This window comes from Bombina bombina, chromosome 1 (genome assembly GCF_027579735.1).
Source record: "Bombina bombina isolate aBomBom1 chromosome 1, aBomBom1.pri, whole genome shotgun sequence".
Classification (NCBI taxonomy): Eukaryota; Metazoa; Chordata; class Amphibia; order Anura; family Bombinatoridae; genus Bombina; species Bombina bombina.
In genome coordinates, this window is record NC_069499.1 from 804,340,811 (window position 1) to 804,366,809 (window position 25,999).

At 39.6% G+C, this 25,999-nt stretch overlaps 1 protein-coding gene across 1 annotated transcript in view; it reads left to right on the forward strand.

Moving 5' to 3' along the window:
* Nucleotides 1-3,597, forward strand: part of SRPX2 (sushi repeat containing protein X-linked 2) — a 151,083-nt gene extending 147,486 nt beyond the window's left edge. Inside the window, exons 10-11 of the mRNA XM_053692235.1 lie at nt 1,656-1,777; nt 2,714-3,597. Coding sequence (XP_053548210.1) covers nt 1,656-1,777; nt 2,714-2,897 — 306 coding nt within the window. The 3' untranslated portion in view covers nt 2,898-3,597. The remainder of the gene's footprint in view (nt 1-1,655; nt 1,778-2,713) is intronic.
* The last annotated feature ends 22,402 nt before the right edge of the window (nt 3,598-25,999 follow it).

The following is a 25,999-nucleotide window of genomic DNA, read 5'->3' on the forward strand; positions in this document are numbered from 1 at the left end:
TTGTGCACCCCCATTCTAAAACTTCACCAGCCACCACTGTCTGTACATGGATATATACAAACATTACATTAAAAATTGTAGTGAATTTTAAACCTAGAGAGTGCAATTATTCTCTATTCAATTATATATATATATATATATATATATATATATATATATATATATATACAGTATGTGTGTGTGTGTGTATAGATAGATCATTTATATATTGCCACATAATTACACTACCTAAAGAACAAATGGGCACTCTTATAAGTTAAGATATTAACAAACAATTCATTTTTTAAAATATTTTTTAGAAACTTACTTCCCCTTTTTACCTTGAACAAGAGGATAAGTGTCCTAAAATATTACAAACAGTAAATGGAGTACCCTTTATTCCTCAGGGAAAAAGTTAGTTTTTGTATGTAACCTAACAACGAATCAGAATATTTACATTTGTGCAATTTCCATTTGTTACAAAGGGAATAAAACTGTCTGATCCTGTTAGCCAATAAGCATAAGCAGGAAGTAGCTCTCAGCCAATGAACATTAGTAGGAAGCACACAACAACACTGCTGCAGTAGTTTCAGTCTGAATTAAAGCAATATGAAAGTGAAAATTAAGCTGTCATGGTTCAGACAGAAAATCCAATTTCAAGAGACTCAATTTACTTTTATTACCAAATGTACTTAAATTTCTTGGTATCCTTTGTTGAAAAGCATTCCTAGGTAGGGCCAAGAGCAGCAAAGCACTACAGGAAGCTTGTCATTGGCTGATCAGATGTGTTCAGCTGACTCCCAGTAGTGTATTACTGCCTTGGAGCTGACTTTAAATATGTGTTATTTACTCCTTTGTGTGGGTTAAACATGTAGATATATGCAAGCAGCATTGCAATAATTAAAAGATCTAACACATTAAAAGCATTTTCTTGTTGCACTTTTATGTCCCTTTAAAAAAATTACATTCAGGCAGAAGAAACAACATATTTTAATGCTGCTCTGTCATATGGGTGATAGAAAATAATCTCCCTATAGAAAATGTTTAGTTAAAGGGACTTAAAACCCAAATCTTTTCTTTCATGATTCAGATTGAGAATACAATTGTAAACAATGTTCCAATTTACCTCTATTATCTGATTTGCTTTATTCTCTTGATATACTTTAGTTAAAAGCTTATCTAAATAGGCTCAGTATCTGCTGATTGGTGGCTGCTCATAGAGGGCTCTTGTGATTGGCTCACCTATGTGCATTGCTATTTCTTCAACAAAGGATGCCTAGAGAATTCAGCAAATTAAGAATGTTGTTTAAAATTGTATTCTCTATCTGAATCATGAAAGAAAACATCTGGGTTTCATGTCCCTTTAAGCATAATGAAACAACTCTGCAATAGATTTCCCTAACTGGCTTTTTCAGATAAACAGTTATAAAACTATGTACATTATACTTACTTTATGACAGTTGCTAAAATTGTTGGCTTTGGACTAAAGCCTAGATTGGTTGCTCCAAATAAGGCAAATGGTGGTTGGAGAAATATAAATGCTGTAAAAACAATGTTAATTTGTTTTAAAAACATAAATATTTGGCTGATATGTTATGCTATAGCAACACTACAGAAATGTGTTGTAATTACAAGGTGTTTACTGTCCCTTTAATGACGGATCATTTTCTTTCCAGAGCGCTTCCTGTGGGATGGATCAGCGGCATATAATTGTTGTTGAGTTGATTGGAGAATCCCCCCGAGAAGTGGGCCGTGTACGCTCCCATCAGCTCTCAGCGGAGCTCATTGAAGAACTCAGGTAAGTTACTAATATCACTTACTGGCTGGTATAAAACATGTGTCCAACCTTGTTATATAATGGGCGTAATGACTCCCATAGAAAGTAAGTCCCATTTGCCAACAGGCGGCCACTCACATGACTGCTGCTGACAGGAAAATATTTTGTCTGCAACTGGCTCATTTGTGTCCCCTCAGATAGGAGCCATTGTATATAGTTTTGTTTGATAGAATGCACTCAAAATAAAATAGTCAATGTGCCACCTCATTTGAAAAGTTTGAAATCTTCTACTCTTAAATTATTCAGCTCCCTGTATCACCATATGTGCAGTATAATTTCTCCACGTAGCCCGCCACTGCATTACGTTTCCACTAGGGCATATGTTGGCCTGAGTCAACTGGGCTTGTGCTTAAAGGGACATGATTCAGATAGAGCAGCAATTTTAAGCAACTTTCTAATTTACTCCTATTCTAATTTTTTCTTCAAATCTGTATTTGAAAAAGCAGGAATGCATGCATTGGAGCAGGCCAATTTTTAGTTTAGCACCTGGGTAGTGCCTGCTGATTGGTGGTTAAATGTGGGTTTTGAGTCCCTTTAAGGTGCTGTCTTGATAGAGGCACCACATTTTGAATGGTGGTTCTATGGCATTTTGCCTTCCCACTGCCTCTGGTTTTGAGAAATATATGAGGCTAATATAAGTGAAAATTGTTGGGTTGAAAGATTTAGGGGAAGAAGATTTTTTAGGTGCCTGGGGAAGCACAGAATTAAATAAATCACTCCATATCAGTTTCCTACTCCTGTCTCTTGCTAATTCTATGACCTGTTCGTATACATTTATATTATACAAATGCCTCTTCACAAATAAACTATCTCTCTATAGGAATATACTGATTATATAATATCAGAAGCACATTGACCTGCTTTGTTTAACTCTGGTCTCTTTGACTTTATTCACAGACAGGCATTACTTATTTCCCGGTCTTACTTCAATATGGTTCTCATTGACAAGCATGGTGTTGATCGTGAGCGATATAGGGAGCCCACTACATCAGAAGACATCTTTACTTTTGTTGATACCTATTTACTGAGCCCTCAGGAGGCTGCCATGTTAAATGCTGGTAAAGACAATTGTGATCAATGAACAAGTTGTCCTTTTTGTAGAGCTACAGCTGAAGACTCAAAGGCCCTTAATCCTGCCATAGATATCAAAGAAGGAACTATACTTTCTTCATGATTGCGTGGTGTTGAGACTTAGCAGGCACTTGAGAAAACAGATTTTGATGACTACAGTATTTATAAACTAATTTTAACATTTAAATAGCGTGAATAGTAACGGGTCAATTTATTAAAGTCTGGCGGACATTATATGCTGCAGCGTATCATGTCCGCTAGACATCGCTGAATGCGGACAGCATAAGCTGTCCATATTCAGCATTGCACAAGCAGTTCTAGCGAACTGATTGTGCAATACTGCCCCCTGCAGATTCGTGGCCAATCGGCCGCTAGCAGGGGGTGTCAATCAGCCCGATCATATAGGATTGGGCGGATTACTGTACGCAGCATCAGAGGTGGCGTATGAGTTAAGGAGCAGCGGTCTGTAGACCGCTTCTTCTTAACTCCTGTTTCCAGCGAGCTTAAAGGCTCACGCGGAAACAGGGTGAATTGGCCCAATTTGGACAATAATAAATTGACCCCTAAGTGTGGGCTGAATGGCAGCATCATGATGTGTGCTCAAGGACGGCAATGTTCTACTGTGAGGATGGCGAAAGTGATGCAACTGATAAATGCTATGTGCAACAAATACTAAAATGTTTAGTTCAATAAAAATCTTATTTATGAAATTTGAATGGATTTGTACAACAGATAAATAATAATAATAATAATAATAATAATAAATGCTGCAACACGTTTCTCCTACCTTCCCAATGCCTACTTTTACATTGGTATAAAGGAGACACCAAAAGAACATTGAAAACTTTTTATATTCTACAGTAGTTTTTAAAACTGCACATTTTGATCATCACTCAATACTCATGTAACCTATAATTTACTAATCTTATTTGAGTAGAGAAGGTGTATATTTTGCAGAAATTACTCAGTCCTTCTTTTCTGATATAATGGGTTACCCTACTAAAAGCAATGCAAAAAACTATAGTAAATACACTGCACAGTTGTTGGACAAAATAAAATGGTAACATATAATTGTGGTGTTCCACTTCCAATGTGTACACTTTTGAGCCCTTTCCATTCAAATGCCTTGAAACATGCTATATCATTTTTATTTATTTTTAATGGTTTTATTAAAAATACTAGAAAAATTTACTTTTTCTTCTATGTGAAGAACATTTGAATGTAAAGTATTCCAAACTACCTTCGTGTTTAGGACAGTTGGTCTAACGTGGTGTTGGGTTAGTGCACCCCCCAAATAGTCTATGGGAAAAAGAAGTTAGCGTGATTGTGGTATCCAAAGTCCTGAAATTAATGTGCATTGGTCTTTCACTCTTGCGCTAACTTTTACTTTTAAAGGGACAGTCAACACCAGTTGACCATTTTAAAAGATAGATAATCCCATTATTACTCATTCCCCAGTTTTGCATAACCAACACAGTTATAATAATACACTTTTTACCTCTGTGTTTACCTTGTATCTAAGCCTCTGCAAACTGCCCCCTTATTTCAGTTATTTTTGACAAATTTGCATTTTAGCCAATCAGTGCTGACTCCTAGGTAAGTCCACGTGTGTGAGCTCAACGTTATCTATATGACACACATGAACTAACGCCCTCTAGTGGTGAAAACTGTCAAAATGCATTTAGATAAGCTAGGTTTAGCTTTAAACTAAGAATACCAAGAGAACAAAGCAAAATTGGTGATAAACGTAAATTGGAAATTTGTTTAAAATTACTTACCCTATCTGAATCATGAAAGTTTATTTTGTACTTGACTATCCCTTTAACTTGTAATACAAGTGCTAACCTGGCCACATTCAAATTTTACTTTGGGCACAGTTAGAGAGCGAGCAAAAAAGGTATTTAGCTCGCCACTTTTAATCTTGCCCTTTGTGTTTATACACGTGTATATTTATTGATGCTATGATCATATTATATGTGTGTAATAGGCAACGTGTGTTGTTTTATTACATTTTAAACAACTTTCCCATTTACTTTAATTATTTTTCTTGCTATCCTTTATTGAAAAGCAAAAAAAGTCAGTCTGAAGCATTATACAGCAGTTCTGCAACAATGTTATACATTAGCAAGACCACTAGATGGCAGCATTAGTTCCTCTCATGTACTGCTCCAGACGTGCACATTACCGATTTAGATATCTCTTCAACAAGAATAATTTGAGAAATATTCAAATTTGACAATAGAAATAAATTGGAAACTTTTTTAAAATGGTATTCTCTTTCTGAATAATGACATTTTGGGTTTCATTCTCATTTGAAGGCAGTAACAACTATAATTTCAAATACAGGTGAAGAAGCGTTAAAGCATCCCTGAACTTGAGGTAGGTTGGACATGGTTAATTGCAGAATATGCTGGGTACGCTTCATAATGAAGAAGCCTGTGCTTCCTCACACTTGTTGGCTGCTGAACATAATATCAGTCAATTTAGGTTTCAAATCATAGGTAAAATAAGCAGTCCAAGGAAAAGTGTAGACAGGGGACACAATAAAAACTAGGGAAATGTTTTTGATTTATAGGTTCTAAACATGAACTCTTAAGGTTAAGGAATTTAATTGAACTTTCTATATAGGATTGTGGTAACTTTGAAAATGTTTGCAAATCATCTTTTTAGGAATTTTGTACATATATGGAATAGAAAAGAAAATTATTTTAATGATACATCCATAAAAAATTAGGACATTTCTTATATGTAGTATCTAGACCACTGGTTTTCAAACCTGTCCTCAGGCCTCCCCAACAGGCCAGGTTTTCAGGATTACCTTGGATGAGAGCTGATAAAATAGCCATGTTTACTAATCAGCTGATTATGTCACCTGTGCTCTATTTCATCAAAATCGGTCCTGTTAGGGAAGCCTGAGGACCAATGACCTAGACTATCCAAATGGTGGCAATATTGTGTTACAGGATGTGAATTTGTTGGTATTAGGGATGTGCATTTGTCTGTTTCGTTGTAAAACTAATGCCGAATATGGCCGTCGCCATCAGCATTCGGCTCATTTCGGTGCTAGATTTCTTCTTGTGAAAGTGCTACACAAAGATTTTGCACTTTCACAAGAAGAAATCTAACTTCAATAAAAGCCGAATGCCGCTGGCGGTGGCCATATTTAGCATTCATTTACAACAAAACACCCCAATGAGAGGATAAAATACATATCTGTATGTTTGTTTTTAGACATGAGTAAAGGGACAGTAAACACCTTGAGATTTTTATATAAAATGTTTAGTTATACAGAATGATACAACTTAGCTATATATTTTCATTGTTTATTTTGCTCCCTTTTCATGTTTTTTAGCTGTGAAAATAGAGCAATTTCTAACTCTCAGGTGTTTAAATGCACCCTGCTGACTTATCAAGGCTATAACCCTGCTACATATCTGACCCTAATTGGTTTTAACTGATTACAACTGCAAAACAATTTTCTTTACACTTTATGACTGTGGCTAGCTTTTTTGTCTGTAGAACTAAAGCCCAGATTGGCTCCTCCAAATAAGACAAATGGAGGGTGGAGTTTGGAAAATAATTGCTATAAAAAAGGATGTTAATTTGTTTTAAAAGCATTAAGACTTGGCTGGTAGGTTATTCTATAGCAACATAACATAAATGTCTTGTAATTACTGTCTCTTTAAGGGCATAAGGACCCTTTTTATAAATAAGAAATATTATTATTATAATTTTATTGCATATGGACGTGGCAGATCGTAAATTCTGATCCTGAGAATACATAAATGCTGTATGCTGTTTTCCACGTTTGATTTGTGATTATTCTTAATAGCTTTTTGCAGTACAAAGTGCGTTAGAACAGTATGGCTGCCGTTCCGCATCTCCCCACAAATGTGAGTATCTGTATTGTATGTGTTAATATATTGTAAGTATTTATCAAACTTTACGGTGAATTTGGTATCACCACTTGTAATAGGAAAAATAAAATTTAGAAAGTTACAGCTAAACCTGACCATTAATAATTATTCCTATTTTGTTCCTTTCATAGGTGTGATAAGTATCTTTCATTCAAGCTACACAGAAGAAGCAAGCCTTAAAGGGATATGAAACCCAGAAATGTTATTTTGTGATTCAGATAGAGCATACAATTTGAAAAAAATTCCAATTTGCTTCTATTATTTAATTTTCATTGGTCTCGTGGTATTCTTTGATGAAGAGATACCTAATTAGGTGTCTGGAGGGCATTTATATTTTGATAACAAACTATTTTAAATCATATGGTTTAAAAATATTTATTTTTAAAATGTTAAGGGCTAGATTATGAGTGGAGCGCTAAATATCGCTTGCGTGCAAGCAATATTAGTGCTTCACTGAGTAATACCAGCACACGCTAATGTGCGCTGGTATTACGAGTAAAGCACAATGTGAACGTGAGCTCGCGTTCGCATTGCTAGGAAGCATTGTGCTCATGAGTGCACGCTTCCATAGGCTCCATCGCACAGTGAAGGGGTAAGTAGCGCAGCGATAGCAGCATATTTTAAAATATATATGTATATGACTATATACTGTACATATATATTTATGTGTTAATATGTGTATATACACATATTAACACATAAATATATATGTATATACGCATATACATATGTATTTACTGGGAACACATAGTTCACATAGACCGCAATGTAAAGGCATTTGTAAGTGACTTTTTTTTTTTCTAACACCCCACTTCCACCAACTTTACTCCAAAAGTACTGCCTAGTGCAGTTTTTTTTGTATTGAAAAAACTGCTACATTTTGTTTAATAAGAAACTATAATGCCTTCTATTTTGAGGGAATATGGGGCACTTTTAGAAAATTAACCAGAGATCAGATCTCTGGTTAATTTTCTGAGCGCTAAATGCTACTGCGAGCTTGCGGTACAAAACCAGCCACTTATAATGGTTTGTTAATTATCACACGGCAAACAAGCAAATGTGCCCGTTTGCGGGCGTACAATAATTTAGTGCTCCACTAATCTGGTCCTAAATGTTTAAAAAATGGGAAGTAACTTGTTTTGTAAATTGTAGGTTTAGGTGCATTTGGTGTTGCTTTAATTATACACTGTGTCAACTCCAAATAGTGTTAAAGGGACATAAAACTAAGTTTTTTTTTGTTCATGATTCAGATAGAACATGTGATAGGTGTGCATTTGTCTATTTTGGTAGCAAACAAATGCCCATTCGGAGCCTGATTTCTTCATGTGAAAGTGCAACACACTAAGATCTAGATTATCACAGATCTTAGTGTGATGCACTTTGACAAGAAGAAATTTGGCTCCAAAAATAGGAAAATGCCTTTGGCGGGCACAATATTTGGCATTTGTTTGCTACTGAAATAGACAAATGCACGTTTAATTTTAAACAACTTTCAAATTCACTTCTATTATTTAATTTGTTTTGTTCTCTTGGTATCTTTTTTTGAAAGGGATACCTAGGTAGGTTTAGGAGCTGCTGATTGGTGGCTGTACATATATATATATATATATATATATATATATATATATACATCATGTTATTGGCCTACCCAATGTGTTCTGCTAGCTCCAAGAAGTGCATTTCAGCTTCTTCAACAAAGGATAGAATATATAGAAGAACAGAGGGGCGCCTCATGTGCAGGATCATCAAACACAAATATGAACTCGATATAATATAGGTCAAATGGATACTCACATATTAATAGAGCACACCCATGTGCTAGTAGGTGCAGGCTGTAGAATTATCGGGTGTAACAGCTCACCCACAGCTGGGATTTTCAGTGCGCTGCAATGGATATAAAGCATAGATAGAAGGCACTACATGTGCAGATCAATCAAAATATTACTATATCAATTTTGATGATGCCAAATGGGTACTCACATACTGTCCAAGCACACCAATGTGTTGGTAGGAGCAGGCTGGCAGATTTCAAATAGGTGTGTCAGCTCACCTCCAAGAGTTTTCCCAAAGAGCAGGATCCTGGTGCAAGGGAGAACTGGTAAAAGTGCTCCAAAATCGATGAACACAGGCAGGTAGTGTCAGGGTGCCAGGAATCAGACTGAGACGAGAAGTGCAAAAATAATCACACCTTTATTAATAGCAAAAAATAATAAAAAGTCCACAAGTCAAATAACAAGCCAGGAATCAAAACCAGAGCTGGTAGTCAGACGAGCCTAGTCAGGAGCCAAAGCAAATAGTCAGACGAGCCGGAATCAGGAACAAGGAAAACAACAGCAGAGTCAGGAACAAACCAGGGATCAGGAACCAGGAAGGACGTCAGGCAGCCAGGTAATACACAAGGAACTCTCACAAACAGGTCTGAGACAACACAAAGGCAAAGCATACTGAACAGAGGCCCTTTAAATAATAAGTGATGACATCACAATTCTGAGACTGCATCCTGTCTCACATGGATGATGCACACCAGTCTGGCCATAAAAGGAAGTGCAGGAATTGAGCAGCATCCCCCACAATGCACCATAGTCAGGAAGAGAGGTGAGTAAAATGGCTGCCAGCATCACATGGCAAACACAACAGGGAAAAAACCCTGATAGCACCCTCCCCTCAACGACCCCACCCCCGCGGGAGGACAAAAGGCTTATTGGGGAAACGGGCATGGAAGGCACAGAGGAGGGCGGGAGCATGAACATCAGAGGAGGGAACCCAAGAACGCTCCTCCGGACCGTAGCCTCTCCAGTGAACCAAATACTGTACACGGCCCCTGAACATACGAGAGTCAATAATGCTGCTGACCTCATGCTCCTCATGGTTGTCAATAAAGATAGGACGGGGACGAGGCAACACAGTGCTAAAACGATTACAAACCAATGGTTTCAAGAGGGAGACATGAAAATCATTGGAGATGCGCATATCAGGAGGAAGGTCAAGAGCGTAGGCCACAGGATTAACCCGTCGGAGTATTCGAAAAGGACCAACATAACGGGGAGCCAATTTATTGGAAGGCACATGAAGGTTCAAGTTGCGGGAGGACAGCCAAACTCTCTCACCAACCTGGTAGGAAGGTGCAGGCAGACGCCTACGATTAGCCTGGAACTTTTGGCACTGCATAGAACGATGAAGGCAATCCTGAATCTGCACCCACGTGGAACGGAGTTGCCGGAGATGCTCCTCCAAAGCCGGAATACCCTGAGACATGAATGAATCGGGCAACAAGGATAGTTGAAACCCATAATTCGCCATGAACGGGGATATCTTGGAGGAAGCATTAATAGCACTATTACGAGCAAACTCTGCCCAAGGTAACAGTTCAGACCAATTATTGTGGTGATCTGAGACATAGCAATGGAGGAACTGTTCCAGAGCTTTATTAGACCGTTCCGCAGCCCCATTGGATTGAGGGTGATATGCCGAGGAGAAGGAAAGCTGGATCCCCATTTGAGCACAAAAGGAACGCCAAAATCTGGAGACAAACTGGCTACTCCGGTCTGACACTATCTCCTTGGGTAACCCATGTAAATGGAAGACCTCCCGGGCAAAAATTGAAGCAAGCTCCTGAGCGGTAGGCAGCTTCATCAAGGGAATGCAATGTGACATTTTAGAAAAACGGTCAACCACCATAAGGATAACAGTATTGCCATTGGAAACAGGGAGCTTGACAATGAAGTGCATGGAAAGATGTGACCAAGGGCGCTCACCATTAGCAATAGGTTGAAGAAGAACCACAGGAAGACGTCGAGGAGTCTTATTCTGTGCACAAACTGAGCAGGAGGCAACATACGCAGCAACATCAGAACGAAGACCTGGCCACCAGAATTGTCGAGTGACAGACCAAATCATTTGGTTCTTGCCTGGGTGACCTGCAGCTTTAGGATAGTGGTAAGTGTGCAAAAGTTTAGTTCGAAGATTCTCAGGAACAAAACACTTACCACTAGGTTTCTCAGGAGGTGCATTGGTTTGTGCAGCCAGGATATCCTCCCCCAAGGGAGAAGTCAAATTAGTACGTATGGTAGCCAAAATATGGTCAGGAGGTATAACAGGAGTAGGTACAGACTCCTCCTTGGACAGAGGCAAAAATTGTCGAGAGAGGGCATCAGCCCTAACATTCTTACTACCAGGCAGGTAGGAGACCACATAATTAAACCGAGACAAAAATAGCACCCATCTGGCCTGTCGGGGCGACAAACGTTTTGCTTCATATAGATAAGTTAAATTCTTGTGGTGAGTAAGAATGAGCACTGGCACGCTAGTACCCTCGAGAAGATTCCTCCATTCCTTAAGTGCCAAAATTATGGCCAGTAATTCCCTGTCGCCAATTTCATAATTGCACTCCGCTGGAGACAATTTCTTAGAGAAGAAACCACACGGATGCAAGGAACCGTCAGGCATAGGACGTTGAGACAAGAGGGCACCTACTCCAGTCTCAGACGCATCGACCTCAAGAACAAAAGGCAGGACAGGGTTAGGATGAGCCAGAACTGGAGCGACAGCAAAGGCAGTCTTAAGACTATCAAAGGCCTTATTGGCAGTAGGTGACCAATGGAGTGGATCATTCTCTTTACGGGTCATGTCTGTGATAGGTTTGACCAAGGAAGAAAAGTTTTTAATAAACTTTCTATAGTAATTGGCGAACCCAAAAAAACGTTGAATAGACCGAAGACCAACTGGGCGAGGCCACTGCAGAACTGCAGATAACTTGTCAGGATCCATGGAGAACCCTGCAACGGAGATAACATAACCTAGGAAGGTTATTTGAATCTGATGGAACTCACATTTCTCGAGTTTACAAAACAGGCCGTTCTCACGTAGTCTCTGAAGAACCCATGTAACATCAGAACAATGAGCCTCAAGTGTGGGTGAGTGTATGAGGATGTCATCTAAGTACACCACAACACACTGTTGCAACATATCTCATAGGACATCATTAATAAATTCCTGAAAAACAGCAGGAGCATTACATAGGCCAAAGGGCATTACAAAATACTCATAATGCCCGCTCCTGGTGTTAAATGCTGTTTTCCATTCGTGGCCCTCCTTAATCCTAACGAGATTGTACGCTCCTCTCAAATCAAGTTTAGTAAAGACCGTAGCTCCCTTGAGGCGGTCAAAGAGTTCTGTAATAAGCGGAATAGGAAAAGCATTCTTAATGGTAATACGATTAAGACCCCTATAATCGATACATGGTCTTAACTCGCCACCCTTTTCCTTCACAAAGAAGAAGCCAGCCCCTGCAGGAGAGCAGGATTTGCGGATGATCCCCCGCGACAGAGCATCGGCAACATACCCCTCTATAGCACAATTCTCTGCAACAGACAGAGGGTACACCCGGCCCAGAGAAGGAATGGCTCCGGGTTGCAGGTATATGGCACAATTGTAAGACCGGTGAGGAGGCAACGTACCGGCACGCACCTTGTCAAACACGTCTAGGAACTCTCGTTACTCCTCTGGCAATTGAGAAACCGAAGAAGTGCACAAGACTTTAACTGGTTTCCGAAGACAAGTGGAAATACATTGCAGGGACCACGACAAAATTTCGGACCTGTGTGGGATTGTGCTTTTAGAGCCAGGGATAACCCAGAACAACCGGAAAATGCGGGGAGTTTTTCACCTGGAACTGGAGGGTTTCAAAATGGAGAGCCCCAACAGCCATGGACAATGGAGCAGTTTCGTGAGTAACGAGTGCGGGCTGAAGGGGCCTGCCATCAATGGCCTAAATAGCAAGCGGAACGGACCGAGGCAAAACAGGAATGGAGTGCTTTGATACAAAAGCACTGTCAATGAAATAGCCCGCAGCACCAGAGTCAACAAGAGCCTGGGTGACTATGGAGGAGTCCACCCAGGAAAGGACAACCGTGACCAAAGGTTTCTCCTTAAGCGGTTCTGGGGACGAGGATAAACCACCCAAGGTCTGCCCCCGACAGGACCTTAGGTGTGAGCGTTTCCCAGCCGTGTAGGACAAGACTTCAAAAGGTGGCCCTGTAACCCACAATAGAGGCAGAGCCCCTCCCTCCTCCTAAAGGCCCTCTCCGCCGTGGAGAGACGCATGAATCCCAGCTGCATCGGCTCAGCAGTACCTGGTGACTCGGGACCAGGAGGCATGGGAGGAGAGGGAGGCATGGGTGGGAACGAACACGTAGGAGACAACGGAACAGGAGGCTTCCACAAGCGCTCCTTGAAAGAGGGCCTCTCTTTGAGTCTGATGTCAATTAGGATCAAAAAAGACACCAATGCCTCAAGATCCTCTGGTAAATCTCTGGCAGCAATTTCGTCTTTAATCGCATCAGAGAGCCCATGAAAGAAGGCAGCAACAAGGGCTTCATTGTTCCAACCTACCTCTGCGGCAAGCGTACGGAACTCAATAGCATACTAAGCAAAAGATCTTTTACCTTGCTGAATGGACATGAGTCGTTTAGCAGAAGAGGAGGAGCGAGCCGGAACATCAAATACCCTTCGAAAGGAGGCCACAAATTCAGGGTAATTTTAAATAACAGGTTTATTAGTCTCCCACAAGGGATTAGCCCAGGCAAGAGCTGTGTCAGAGAGTAACGAGATGAGAAATCCCACCTTAGCTCTGTCAGAGGGAAACGCCTGAGGTAACATCTCAAAGTAAATGCCCACCTGGTTCAAAAACCCTCTGCACAGAATAGGATCGCCTCCATATCGCTGAGGTAGAGGTGCAGAACCGGACATGCTCCTGGTAGGCATAGGTGCAGCAGCGGAAACAGGAGCAGCCATAACTTGCGGGACACTTTGGTCCAAATGTGCAGTGCGAGTCAGCAGGGTTTGCAGGGCTAGTGCAACTTGATCCAAGCGGTGATCCTATTCATCCATCCTGGAAATGATGGCAGGTAAAGGTGGATTATTATCACCATCAGGATTCATGGCCTTTGCGTAATGTCAGGGTGCCAGGAATCAGACTGAGACGAGAAGTGCAAAAATAATCACACCTTTATTAATAGCAAAAAATAATAAAAAGTCCACAAGTCAAATAACAAGCCAGGAATCAAAACCAGGGCTGGTAGTCAGACGAGCCGAGTCAAGAGCCAAAGCGAATAGTCAGACGAGCCAGAATCAGGAACAAGGAAAACAGCAGAGTCAGGAACAAGCCAGGGATCAGGAACCAGGAAGGACGTCAGGCAGCCAGGTAATACACAAGGAACTCTCACAAACAGGTCTGAGACAATGCAAAGGCACAGCATACTGAACAGAGGCCCTTTAAATAATAAGTGATGACATCACAATTCTGAGACTGCATCCTGTCTCACATGGATGATGCACACCAGTCTGGCCATAAAAGGAAGTGCAGGAATTGAGCAGCATCCCCCACAATGCACCATAGTCAGGAAGAGAGGTGAGTAAAGTGGCTGCCAGCAGCACATGGCAAACACAACAGGGAAAAAACCCTGACATGTAGGTAAGGTGTTGACACTCAAAGTTGTTTTTATATATAAAAAGTGGTGTTTATTAAAAAAAGATTTAAAAACAAAGTACAAAGAGTGAAAAAAGGGGTATTCAAATATTCCCCTACACATGCAACGCCCTTCAGGGGCGTGTTCTCTACATAATTATAAAGAATTATTATTAGCACTATAGAGAAGTGTTTACACTATTAGAAATATAGATTAATTGGAGGCTCCATTATTTATAAACTATGTCATTATTATGGGGTCTCTCCAGTTTAATGCTTAGAATTATCCACATTTCTATATATAATATGATCATTTATAGTAATATATTTATTAACAATATAATCTCACTCTACACAACACACAAGAAGACTGAGTGAATCCATTCACATCATATACTTCAACTCTAGTTGTAAAACAATATATCCCCAGTTCCCCTAACGTAGTGTGAAGGGTTAATATATATCTATATCTTTATTTGTTGGCATGGCCGGCTCAAGAAATTGTGCTGCCTGGGTCCGACAATGCAATGACTCCCCCTCCAGCAGTAACATTATTGATTAGTATATCAACCTACTAGCTTTGCCGCCATCCTTACTAAGCCTGCCTACCTGCATGCCAACAATGCTTATGCACAATTGTGCAATAAGTGGGAAGGAAGTTGCACTTTTCCCCCCTTTAATGTCACCCTTGACCGATTTTGTGTATTTGTACATAATGGTCTGAGTCTGACAGTGACTAAGTCACTGAAGTTCTGCACCTTGTCAAGTGCTGCCTGGGTCCCTTGGACCCACTTGGTCCCATGGTTGAGCCGGCCCTGTTTGTTGGCACCACATGTTATATACTTTAACATAAGGTAGAAATTATGAAAACATGAGCACATATATCACATTCTATATAACACATAAGCACTTATGTTAAATAATCAGTTAATTGTTATATTCACACTATAGTTTAAGATAGGAGACTAATTCACTATTTTCTATATATACAATTGATCTACGTTGTCATATATCACATTAACTAGAGTACTAGTTTTGATGAGAACATCGAACCAACAGCACAGGTTCACTCATTGCTGTTTTACGCATACCGCTTATGGCTGAGAAAATCTAGGTTGCGGTACAGACCTCAGTTGTGGCAGACAACCAACTACAGGGTTCAGTTGCTTGGTCAGTGATAAAGGGGTTAAGTACTGATCCATTATCGGCACATTTAATCGATAGTACACACGAACCAATCAAAAGACAACATGAAGGGGTAAAGCATACGAAGGTCCATCCTATAGGTTTTAAGATTAAGTGGGTGGTAACAAGAACGGACATACCTCCGTTATGAAATTTGCCCTCACTAGTGAAAACATGCATTGGCTAAGCAAGCGATAATTAAAACTAAATACGGAAGTGTTTGCAATCCTGGGTGCTTGCAGACTACATATGCTTAATCAGAAGTGTTTAAACAATCTGATATATACCGTTTTTGTACAAAAAGAGAAAGGGACAATTAACCGATTACACAAACGGCGATATAAAGGTAGGATGGGTTGATAGTACTGTTAAGGACTTGTTCTATCTTAAAGAGTTTTTTCCTAACAATGAAAATAGAAACAGATGGCCAGATTAATATAGCCATCATTTGTTTGATTCACACCCCCATCCCATATGGGGTCAGATCCCCTTTATACATAGATTGAATATGGCACCACAATATACTATAAGAAAGGATGGAGGGACTTATGAAATATATATACTGTATTTAAAAAAAAATCTATTTAAAGTGGGTTTTTTGTGAGACAATAATATATATAATATAATATATCATATTAACCGGTGATTCATAAAAATCACTAATGATGATGCTGATAAAATAAACTGAAATATATATTCTTTCTTTTTCCTTTTGAAATGTATAAATGAAGTGAAATGTACATTCAATTTTTAATTTTTAATTTTAATTTTTATGCTACCTTCTGATGGAAAAGGTTCTGGGTTGTGTATTGTGATTGCTGCTTCATATACATTTAGATGATGCAATATAACATAACAAACACAACCTGGAGTTTTTTTCTAATCATTGAGGTAGAATTAGAGTATGCAGGTGTATCCAATTAATTAAAGGGACACTAAACCCAAATTTTTTATTTCATGATTCAGATAGAAAATACAATTTTAAACAACATTCCAATTTTCTTCTATTATCTTATTTGCTTCTTTTTATAGATATCCTTTGTTGAAGAAATAGCAATGCACATGGGTCAGCCAATCACATGAGGCATCTATGTGCAGCCAGCAATCAGCAGCTACTGAGCCTATCTAGATATGCTTTTCAGGAAAGAATATCAAGAGAATTAAGCAAATTAGATCATAGAAGTCAATTAGAGAGTTGTTTAAAATTGTATTCTCTTTCTGAATCACGAAAGAAAAAATGGGGGTTTAATGTCCCTTTAAGTAGAGAACACGTCCCCTGAAGGTTTGAACATTGTTCATTTGTGTTAGGTAGGGGCTACATAAAGCAGATATATTGGTAAGGTGAATATTATGCCTGAGAAAACGGCCCTAGAGCCAAGAAACGCGTTGCATGTATAGGGGAATATTTGAATACCCCTTTTTTTCACTCTTTGTACTTTGTTTTTAAATCTTTTTTAATAAACACCACTTTTTATATATAAAAACAACTTTGAGTGGAAACACCTTACCTACCTGCCTGTGTTAATCGATTTTCGAGCACTTTTACCAGTACTCCCTTGCACCTGGATCCTGCTCTATGGGAAAACTCTTGGAGGTGAGCTGACACACCTATTAGAAATCTGCCAGCCTGCTTCTACCAGCACATTGGTGTGCTTGGACAGTATGTGAGTACCCATTTGGGATCTTCAAAATTGATATAGTAATATTTTGATTGATTTGCACATATAGTGCCTTCTCTCTATGCTTTATATATTCACTGCAGCACATAGGAAATCCTAGCTGGGGGTGAGCTGTTACACTCGATAATTCAAGAACAAAATGTATTCCAGCCTCCAAATTTGGAGGCTGGAATACATTTTGTTCTTGGATTGTTTGGGACCTGGCAAGTCCTTTATTCCGTGCCCCAGTGAAGAAGTAAAAGAAAAATAAAGGTGTGCTGTTTTCCCAACTCCCTGGTGAATACACCCAATAATTCTACAGCCTGCACCTACTAGCACATTGGTGTGCTCTACTAATATGTGAGTACCCATTTGGCTCATTTTTTGTACTCATATATACATTTGATGATCCTGCACATGAGGCGCCCCTCTATTCTTCTATATATTCTGCAGTTGTAACCCGGATCAGTCAGTGAGGAGGAGGCAGCCATATATATCTACCTATATCCAAAGAGGACTTCCTTACAGAAGTGCATCTTGCTAAATCTGTGACTTTCCTCTGGACTCTTGTATTTTGTATGTTCAAAATTACTATAGTCATGATTATATATTACATTGCATAACAGATTTGTATATTGATAATTGTTTATCATTAACATAGCAGTCTCTTTTTAGAGCCCCCTTTTGTTTGTATTACATTTTCAACAAAGGATAGCAAGAAAATGAAGCAAATTAAATAATAGAAGTAAATTAGATTATTGTTTACATTTGTATTCTCTATCTGAATAAAGAAAAAAAAAATATGTTGGGTTTCTTGTCCCTTTAATGAAATTTTGCAATGTCTGGCTCTCCTAATGAAAGCAGTTTATATTCAGTGGTTACATTGCCTGCCAAATCTTTAGTTATGTCTCTCCAGACTGTGGAGTAGGAAATCCCTGTCTGGCTATGTGTTCCTCATTATGTCATGTTCAGGTACTATGCTAAGCATTTCCATAGCTAACATTTAACTTACAAAGGCATATTCCATTTAAATATGATTTGTTCTGCTTTTCCCACACAACAGTTTTCCATTGGGTGCTCCCAGTCTCCCACTGCCAATCAGTGGAGTTGCTGACAGCCTGAGGAAGATATCTAATAGAGCACTAGAAACACATCAAGTGGAAGCTTCTCACATTACTGCATACAACGCAAAGCAGACACAGTAAAACAGGGAATAATACTGCAGCATGCCAGAAAATTATTTTTTCAAATTCGTTTGCACATATTTTAAAGAGTTCAGTTCAGATTATATTATTCTTTCAATATGATTTGTTTATGTTTTATGTTTTTCTGTTATTATTTATCTTATCCCTTACTTATTTATTTATAAAGCACCAACATATCCCATGCTGCTATTCTAATAAATTAACATATTTAAAGTGACAAACTATTCTTTAAATAATTTTTTTTTTTCCCCCAGCCTTGTGCATAAGAGATTTAAGGCTTAACAGGTCGTTACCAGAAGAGAAGGGGGAGGGGAACCATACCTCAAATAATCGTACCTAATAATAATATTAATACCCCAAACAATTGGACCATCACTGGTCCCCTTTATTACCATATTAATTCAAACATTAAAACCGACATTAACTATAACCCCATCCAAACAACCGTAGAGGGATTTTGCTCGAGTGGAGATGTTACTAGGGGTGTTCTGAGTTCTTCTGGCCTACCTACCCAGAGGGCGGGGCACTCCAGCTAACTGAAGTAATCGGCCCCACTCTATTCAGCCTGGCCATCACTCCCCCCGTTCACCATCTCCATGCGCTCAAGGCCGTGACCTCCCGCAGCTAGGGTGCTTAAAGACCTACGACCAGGAGGCTCCGTGACCACCAGGCCGCTTGATCCAGCTAGTCATACGCTGGAATTTCATGTCGTAATTGTCACGAGATTGATCCGCCGTAGTTATCAAAGCGTCAACATCAACAAATGTTGAAATTTGTGACGTAACATACAATCCCGCAATCTCTATACGACGCAGATCGATGCGAGTTGAAAACCTGTGTAATTCGAGCCGAATCGTGTTAATTCGCCTTCCTAATCAACACTATTTGAAGATCTCACAAAGTTATCAAAAATTCTACAATTACGTTTGCGTCTTTTCCGACTCAGTGTACCTAGTTTTTAATCCGCCACCCTTCTGGTTTCAGATGCCATAGAAGTCAATGGGAGTCTGAAAACACAGAAATCTTATGTTCGATGCTGCAAGAGAATGAAGTACAGGGAGTGCAGAATTATTAGGCAAATGAGTATTTTGACCACATCATCCTCTTTATGCATGTTGTCTTACTCCAAGCTGTATAGGCTTGAAAGCCTACTACCAATTAAGCATATTAGGTGATGTGCATCTCTGTAATGAGAAGGGGTGTGGTCTAATGACATCAACACCCTATATCAGGTGTGCATAATTATTAGGCAACTTCCTTTCCTTTGGCAAAATGGGTCAAAAGAAGGACTTGACAGGCTCAGAAAAGTAAAAAATAGTGAGATATCTTGCAGAGGGATGCAGCACTCTTAAAATTGCAAAGCTTCTGAAGCGTGATCATCGAACAATCAAGCGTTTCATTCAAAATAGTCAACAGGGTCGCAAGAAGCGTGTGGAAAAACCAAGGCGCAAAATAACTGCCCATGAACTGAGAAAAGTCAAGCGTGCAGCTGCCAAGATGCCACTTGCCACCAGTTTGGCCATATTTCAGAGCTGCAACATCACTGGAGTGCCCAAAAGCACAAGGTGTGCAATACTCAGAGACATGGCAAAGGTAAGAAAGGCTGAAAGACGACCACCACTGAACAAGACACACAATCTGAAACGTCAAGACTGGGCCAAGAAATATCTCAAGACTGATTTTTCTAAGGTTTTATGGACTGATGAAATGAGAGTGAGTCTTGATGGGCCAGATGGATGGGCCCGTGGCTGGATTGGTAAAGGGCAGAGAGCTCCAGTCCGACTCAGACGCCAGCAAGGTGGAGGTGGAGTACTGGTTTGGGCTGGTATCATCAAAGATGAGCTTGTGGGGCCTTTTCGGGTTGAGCATGGAGTCAAGCTCAACTCCCAGTCCTACTGCCAGTTTCTGGAAGACACCTTCTTCAAGCAGTGGTACAGGAAGAAGTCTGCATCCTTCAAGAAAAACATGATTTTCATGCAGGACAATGCTCCATCACACGCGTCCAAGTACTCCACAGCGTGGCTGGCAAGAAAGGGTATAAAAGAAGAAAATCTAATGACATGGCCTCCTTGTTCACCTGATCTGAACCCCATTGAGAACCTGTGGTCCATCATCAAATGTGAGATTTTCAAGGAGGGAAAACAGTACACCTCTCTGAACAGTGTCTGGGAGGCTGTGGTTGCTGCTGCACGCAATGTTGATGGTGAACAGATCAAAACACTGACAGAATCCATGGATGGCAGGCTTTTGAGTGTCCTTGCAAAGAAAGGTGGCTATATTGGTCACTGATTTGTTTTTGTTTTGTTTTTGAATGTTAGAAATGTATATTTGTGAATGTTGAGATGTTATATTGGTTTCACTGGTAAAAATAAATAATTGAAATGGGTATATATTTGTTTTTTGTTAAGTTGCCTAATAATTATGCACAGTAATAGTCACCTGCACACACAGATATCCCCCTAAAATAGCTATAACTAAAAACAAACTAAAAACTACTTCCAAAACTATTCAGCTTTGATATTAATTAGTTTTTTGGGTTCATTGAGAACATGGTTGTTGTTCAATAATAAAATTAATCCTCAAAAATACAACTTGCCTAATAATTCTGCACTCCCTGTATATTACATAATAATAGTAAATTAGAAACTTTATTAAATGTGTATACCCTTTCTAAATCAAACAATATTATTGCCACACATTTGGCGCACTAGTAAATATAGGGATAAAAATGGAAAAATACATTACTACTTATGGATTATGCTACAATTTTGTCTCTCATTACAAAACAAGGGGACAATATTATTTCTATATATTTGGTGCAAAGTTTTGACCCAAACTTGTTGCACTAATAGATATAGAGATAAAAATGAAATAAATACACAACACAATATAGCTAACTTCCTTTTTATTTTTTGTGAAAAATCTATTTGCACCATGTTTAAACCATGTAATACAAGTCCCACTCTCGCGCCATATTTGACTCAACATTTTTCGCTTCAATTATGACGCAAACTCCTAAATAACCCACACACTAGTGAATTTTTCCACCACTTTTGATTGGAATATGCATAATCACATGATTTATGACATCTGCCAATCTGATTTAAATACACATTATAAACTATCACTAACAAATCAAATTGCTCGATACTTGTGTCATTGATCACTCATCAGAACTTGTAAGTGCCATTTGTTACATTCAGCTAGATTACGAGTTTTGCATTATGACTCAAAAAGCATCGTTATGGCCCATAATGATGCTTTTTCCCTAACGCCGTAATTACAAGTCTTGTCAGAATAGGTGTACCGCACATCTTTTGGCCGTCACGCAACGTCAGTACCGCTCTTTTAAAAAATTCCATAGCGTCAGTATTACGAGTTTTTAGGTGAGGCCAAAAAGTGAGCGGTACAGCCTAAAATGACAAGATCCGTACCGCATTCTAAAGTCAGTAGTTATGAGTTTTATGCTAAAAAGCTGTTACATAAAACTCATAACTAAACTGTCACAAAGTACACTTACACCCATAAACTACCTATTAACCCCTAAACCGAGGCCCTCCCGCATCGCAAACACTAAACTAAAATTATTAACCCCTAATCTGCCGCTCCGGACATTGGCGCCACTTAAAAAAATTATTAACCCCTATTCTGCCGGTCCCCGACATCGTCGCCACTATAATAAATCTATTAACCCCTAAACCGCCGCCCTCCTGCATCGCAAACACTATTTAAATATTATTAACCCTTAATCTGCCGTCCGCCCACACCGCCGCTATAAATAAACCTAATAACCACTAAACCGCAAGCCACCCACAACGAAATATACTAAATTAAACTATTAACCTGAACCTCTGGTCTCCCACATCACTACATAAATATATTAACCCCTAAACCTAACCCTAACCTAAGCCTAAGTCTAACCCTAACACCCCCCTAACTTAAATATAATTAAAATAAATCTAAATAAACCTTACAATTATTACCTAAATAATTGCTATTTAAAAATAAATACTTACCTATAAAATAAAACCTAAGCTAGCTACAAAATAACTAATAGTTATATTGTAGCAATCTTAGGTTTTATTTTTATTTCACAGGTAAGTTTGTATTTATTTTAACTAGGTAGACTAGTTAGTAAATAGTTATTAACTATTTAATAACTACCTAGCTAAAATAAATACAAACTTACCTGTAAAAATTAAACCTAACCTGCCTTACACTAAAACCTAACATTACAATCAAATCAAATACATTAAATTAATCAAATACAATTATCTAAATTACAAAAAAAAATAAACACTAAATTACACAAAATTAAAAAAACAGAATTTATGCTTACCTGATAAATTACTTTCTCCAACGGTGTGTCCGGTCCACGACGTCATCCTTACTTGTGGGAATATCTCTTCCCCAACAGGAAATGGCAAAGAGTCCCAGCAAAGCTGTCCATATAGTCCCTCCTAGGCTCCGCCCACCCCAGTCATTCGACCGACGGACAGGAGGAAAAAAACAGGAGAAACTATAGGGTGCCGTGGTGACTGTAGTTAGAGAAAATAATTCATCAAACCTGATTAAAAAACCAGGGCGGGCCGTGGACCGGACACACCGTTGGAGAAAGTAATTTATCAGGTAAGCATAAATTCTGTTTTCTCCAACATTGGTGTGTCCGGTCCACTTCGTCATCCTTACTTGTGGGAACCAATACCAAAGCTTTAGGACACGGATGAAGGGAGGGAGCAAATCAGGTTACCTAAACAGAAGGCACCACGGCTTGCAAAACCTTTCTCCCAAAAATAGCCTCTGAAGAAGCAAAGTATCAAATTTGTAAAATTTGGCAAAAGTGTGCAGTGAAGACCAAGTCGCTGCCTTACATATCTGATCAACAGAAGCCTCGTTCTTGAAGGCCCATGTGGAAGCCACAGCCCTAGTGGAGTGAGCTGTGATTCTTTCTGGAGGCTGCCGTCTGGCAGTCTCGTAAGCCAATCGGATGATGCTTTTAAGCCAAAAGGAAAGAGAGGTAGAAGTCGCTTTTTGACCTCTCCTTTTACCAGAATAGACGACAAACAGAGAAGAAGTCTTTTGTAGCTTCTAAATAGAATTTTAGAGCATGGACTATGTCTAAATTGTGTAACAAATGTTCCTTCTTTGAAACTGGATTCGGACACAAAGAAGGAACAACTATCTCCTGGTTAATATTTTTGTTAGAAACAACCTTTGGAAGAAAACCAGGCTTAGTACGCAAAACAACCTTATCTGCATGGAACACCAGATAGGGCGGAGAACACTGCAGAGCAGATAACTCAGAAACTCTTCTAGCAGAAGAAATAGCAACCAAAAACAAAACTTTCCAAGATAACAACTTAATATCTATGGAATGTAGAGGTTCAAACGGAACCCCTTGAAGAACTGAAAGAACTAGATTTAAACTCCAGGGAGGAGTCAAAGGTCTGTAAACAGGCTTGATCCTAACCAGAGCCTGAACAAATGCTTGAACATCTGGCACAGCTGCCAGTCGTTTGTGTAATAAGACAGATAAAGCAGAAATCTGTCCCTTTAGAGAACTCGCTGATAATCCTTTATCCAAACCCTCTTGTAGAAAGGAAAGGATCTTAGGGATTTTGATCTTATTCCATAAGAATCCCTTGGATTCACACCAGCAGATATATATTTTCCATATTTTATGGTAAATTTTTCTAGTTACCGGTTTTCTGGCTTGAACTAGAGTATCTATCACAGAATCTGAAAACCCACACTTTGATAGAATCAAGCGTTCAATTTCCAAGCCGTCAGCTGGAGGGAGACCAGATTTGGATGTTCGAATGGACCCTGTACAAGAAGATCCTGTCTCAAAGGTAGCTTCCATGGTGGCACCGATGACATATTCACCAGGTCTGCATACCAAGTCCTGCATGGCCACGCAGGAGCTATCAAGATCACCGAGGCCCTCTCCTGCTTGATCCTGGCTACCAGCCTGGGAATGAGAGGAAACGGTGGAAACACATAGGCTAGGTTGAAGGTCCAAGGCGCTACTAGTGCATCCACTAGAGTCGCCTTGGGATCCCTGGATCTGGACCCGTAGCAAGGAACCTTGAAGTTCTGACGAGACGCCATCAGATCCATATCTGGAATGCCCCATAATTGAGTCAACTGGGCAAAGATCTCCGGGTGGAGTTCCCACTCCCCCGGATGGAATGTCTGACGACTCAGATAATCTGCCTCCCAGTTTTCCACACCTGGGATGTGGATCGTAGATAGGTGGCAGGAGTGATCCTCTGCCCATTTTATTATTTTGGTCACTTCTTTCATCGCCAGGGAACTCCTTGTTCCCCCCTGATGATTGATATAAGCAACAGTCGTCATGTTGTCTGATTGGAATCTTATGAATCTGGCCTTTGCTAGTTGAGGCCAAGCCCTGAGAGCATTGAATATCGCTCTCAGTTCCAGAATGTTTATCGGGAGAAGAGCCTCTTCCCGAGACCATAGTCCCTGAGCTTTCAGGGATTCCCAGACTGCGCCCCAGCCCACTAGACTGGCGTCGGTCGTGACGATGACCCACTCTGGTCTGCGGAAGCTCATTCCCTGGGACAGGTGGTCCAGGGTTAGCCACCAACGGAGTGAGTCTATGGTCTTCTGATCTACTTGAATCACTGGAGACAAGTCTGTATAGTCCCCATTCCACTGTTTCAGCATGCACAGTGTTAATGGTCTTAGATGAATTCGCGCAAAAGGAACTATGTCCATTGCTGCAACCATCAATCCTACTACTTCCATGCACTGAGCTACGGAAGGACGAGGAATAGAATGAAGAACTTGACAAGCGTTTAGAAGTTTTGACTTTCTGACTTCTGTCAGGAAAATCCTCATTTCTAAAGAAACTATTATTGTTCCCAAGAAGGGAACTCTTGTCGACGGAGACAGGGAACTTTTTTCTATGTTCACCTTCCATCCGTGAGATCTGAGAAAGGCCAGAACGATGTCTGTGTGTCATGATCCGGTGTACATGCGCTCAGGACACAGACCCTCGGGGCAGTGGTAGGGATTTGAAGACACCGACCCCTGACCCGGGGAAGAGTATCCTGGACGTGGATAGATGATATTCTGTGATTCATAGTTGCTAGAAGTTATTGTAGAATAAATGGAGAGTGCAACATTTGTATACAATATATTCTGAGTTCACTGTGACTTATAGTTAGTTAATAGAAGTAACTGCAGGATTCAATGAGAGAAAAATATAGCAATGTGGAATGTTCAGGCTTCAGAGTAATCTGGTAAAAGATTGACACATAGATGCAAACTAAGGTTTGTTGCAGGTTCACAGTACATAATATTATATAAAGCTGTATGTCAGAGTTTAAGCACAGCTGCACAGGTACTTAGACAAGCTGTAAGTTTAGGCATTAATTACTGTTTTGTGCATTTAGATGCAAACTTGCTTTGTTGCAGGTTCACAGTACATATTATTATAAAGAGCTGTATGTCAGTAATTAGCAGAGCAGCACAGGTGAAAGTTAAGTTTAAGGCATCAATTACTGTTTGAACATATTTTGGAGAATCACATGAAAGCTTTTAATTGAACACATAGATGCAGAGTTCAGAATATGTTAACATATTTGCAGCAGGATATTTCAGCAATGACAATTTGCAGCAGAGAAATAGTTATAAAGTTCTGAGTAAGATGCTGT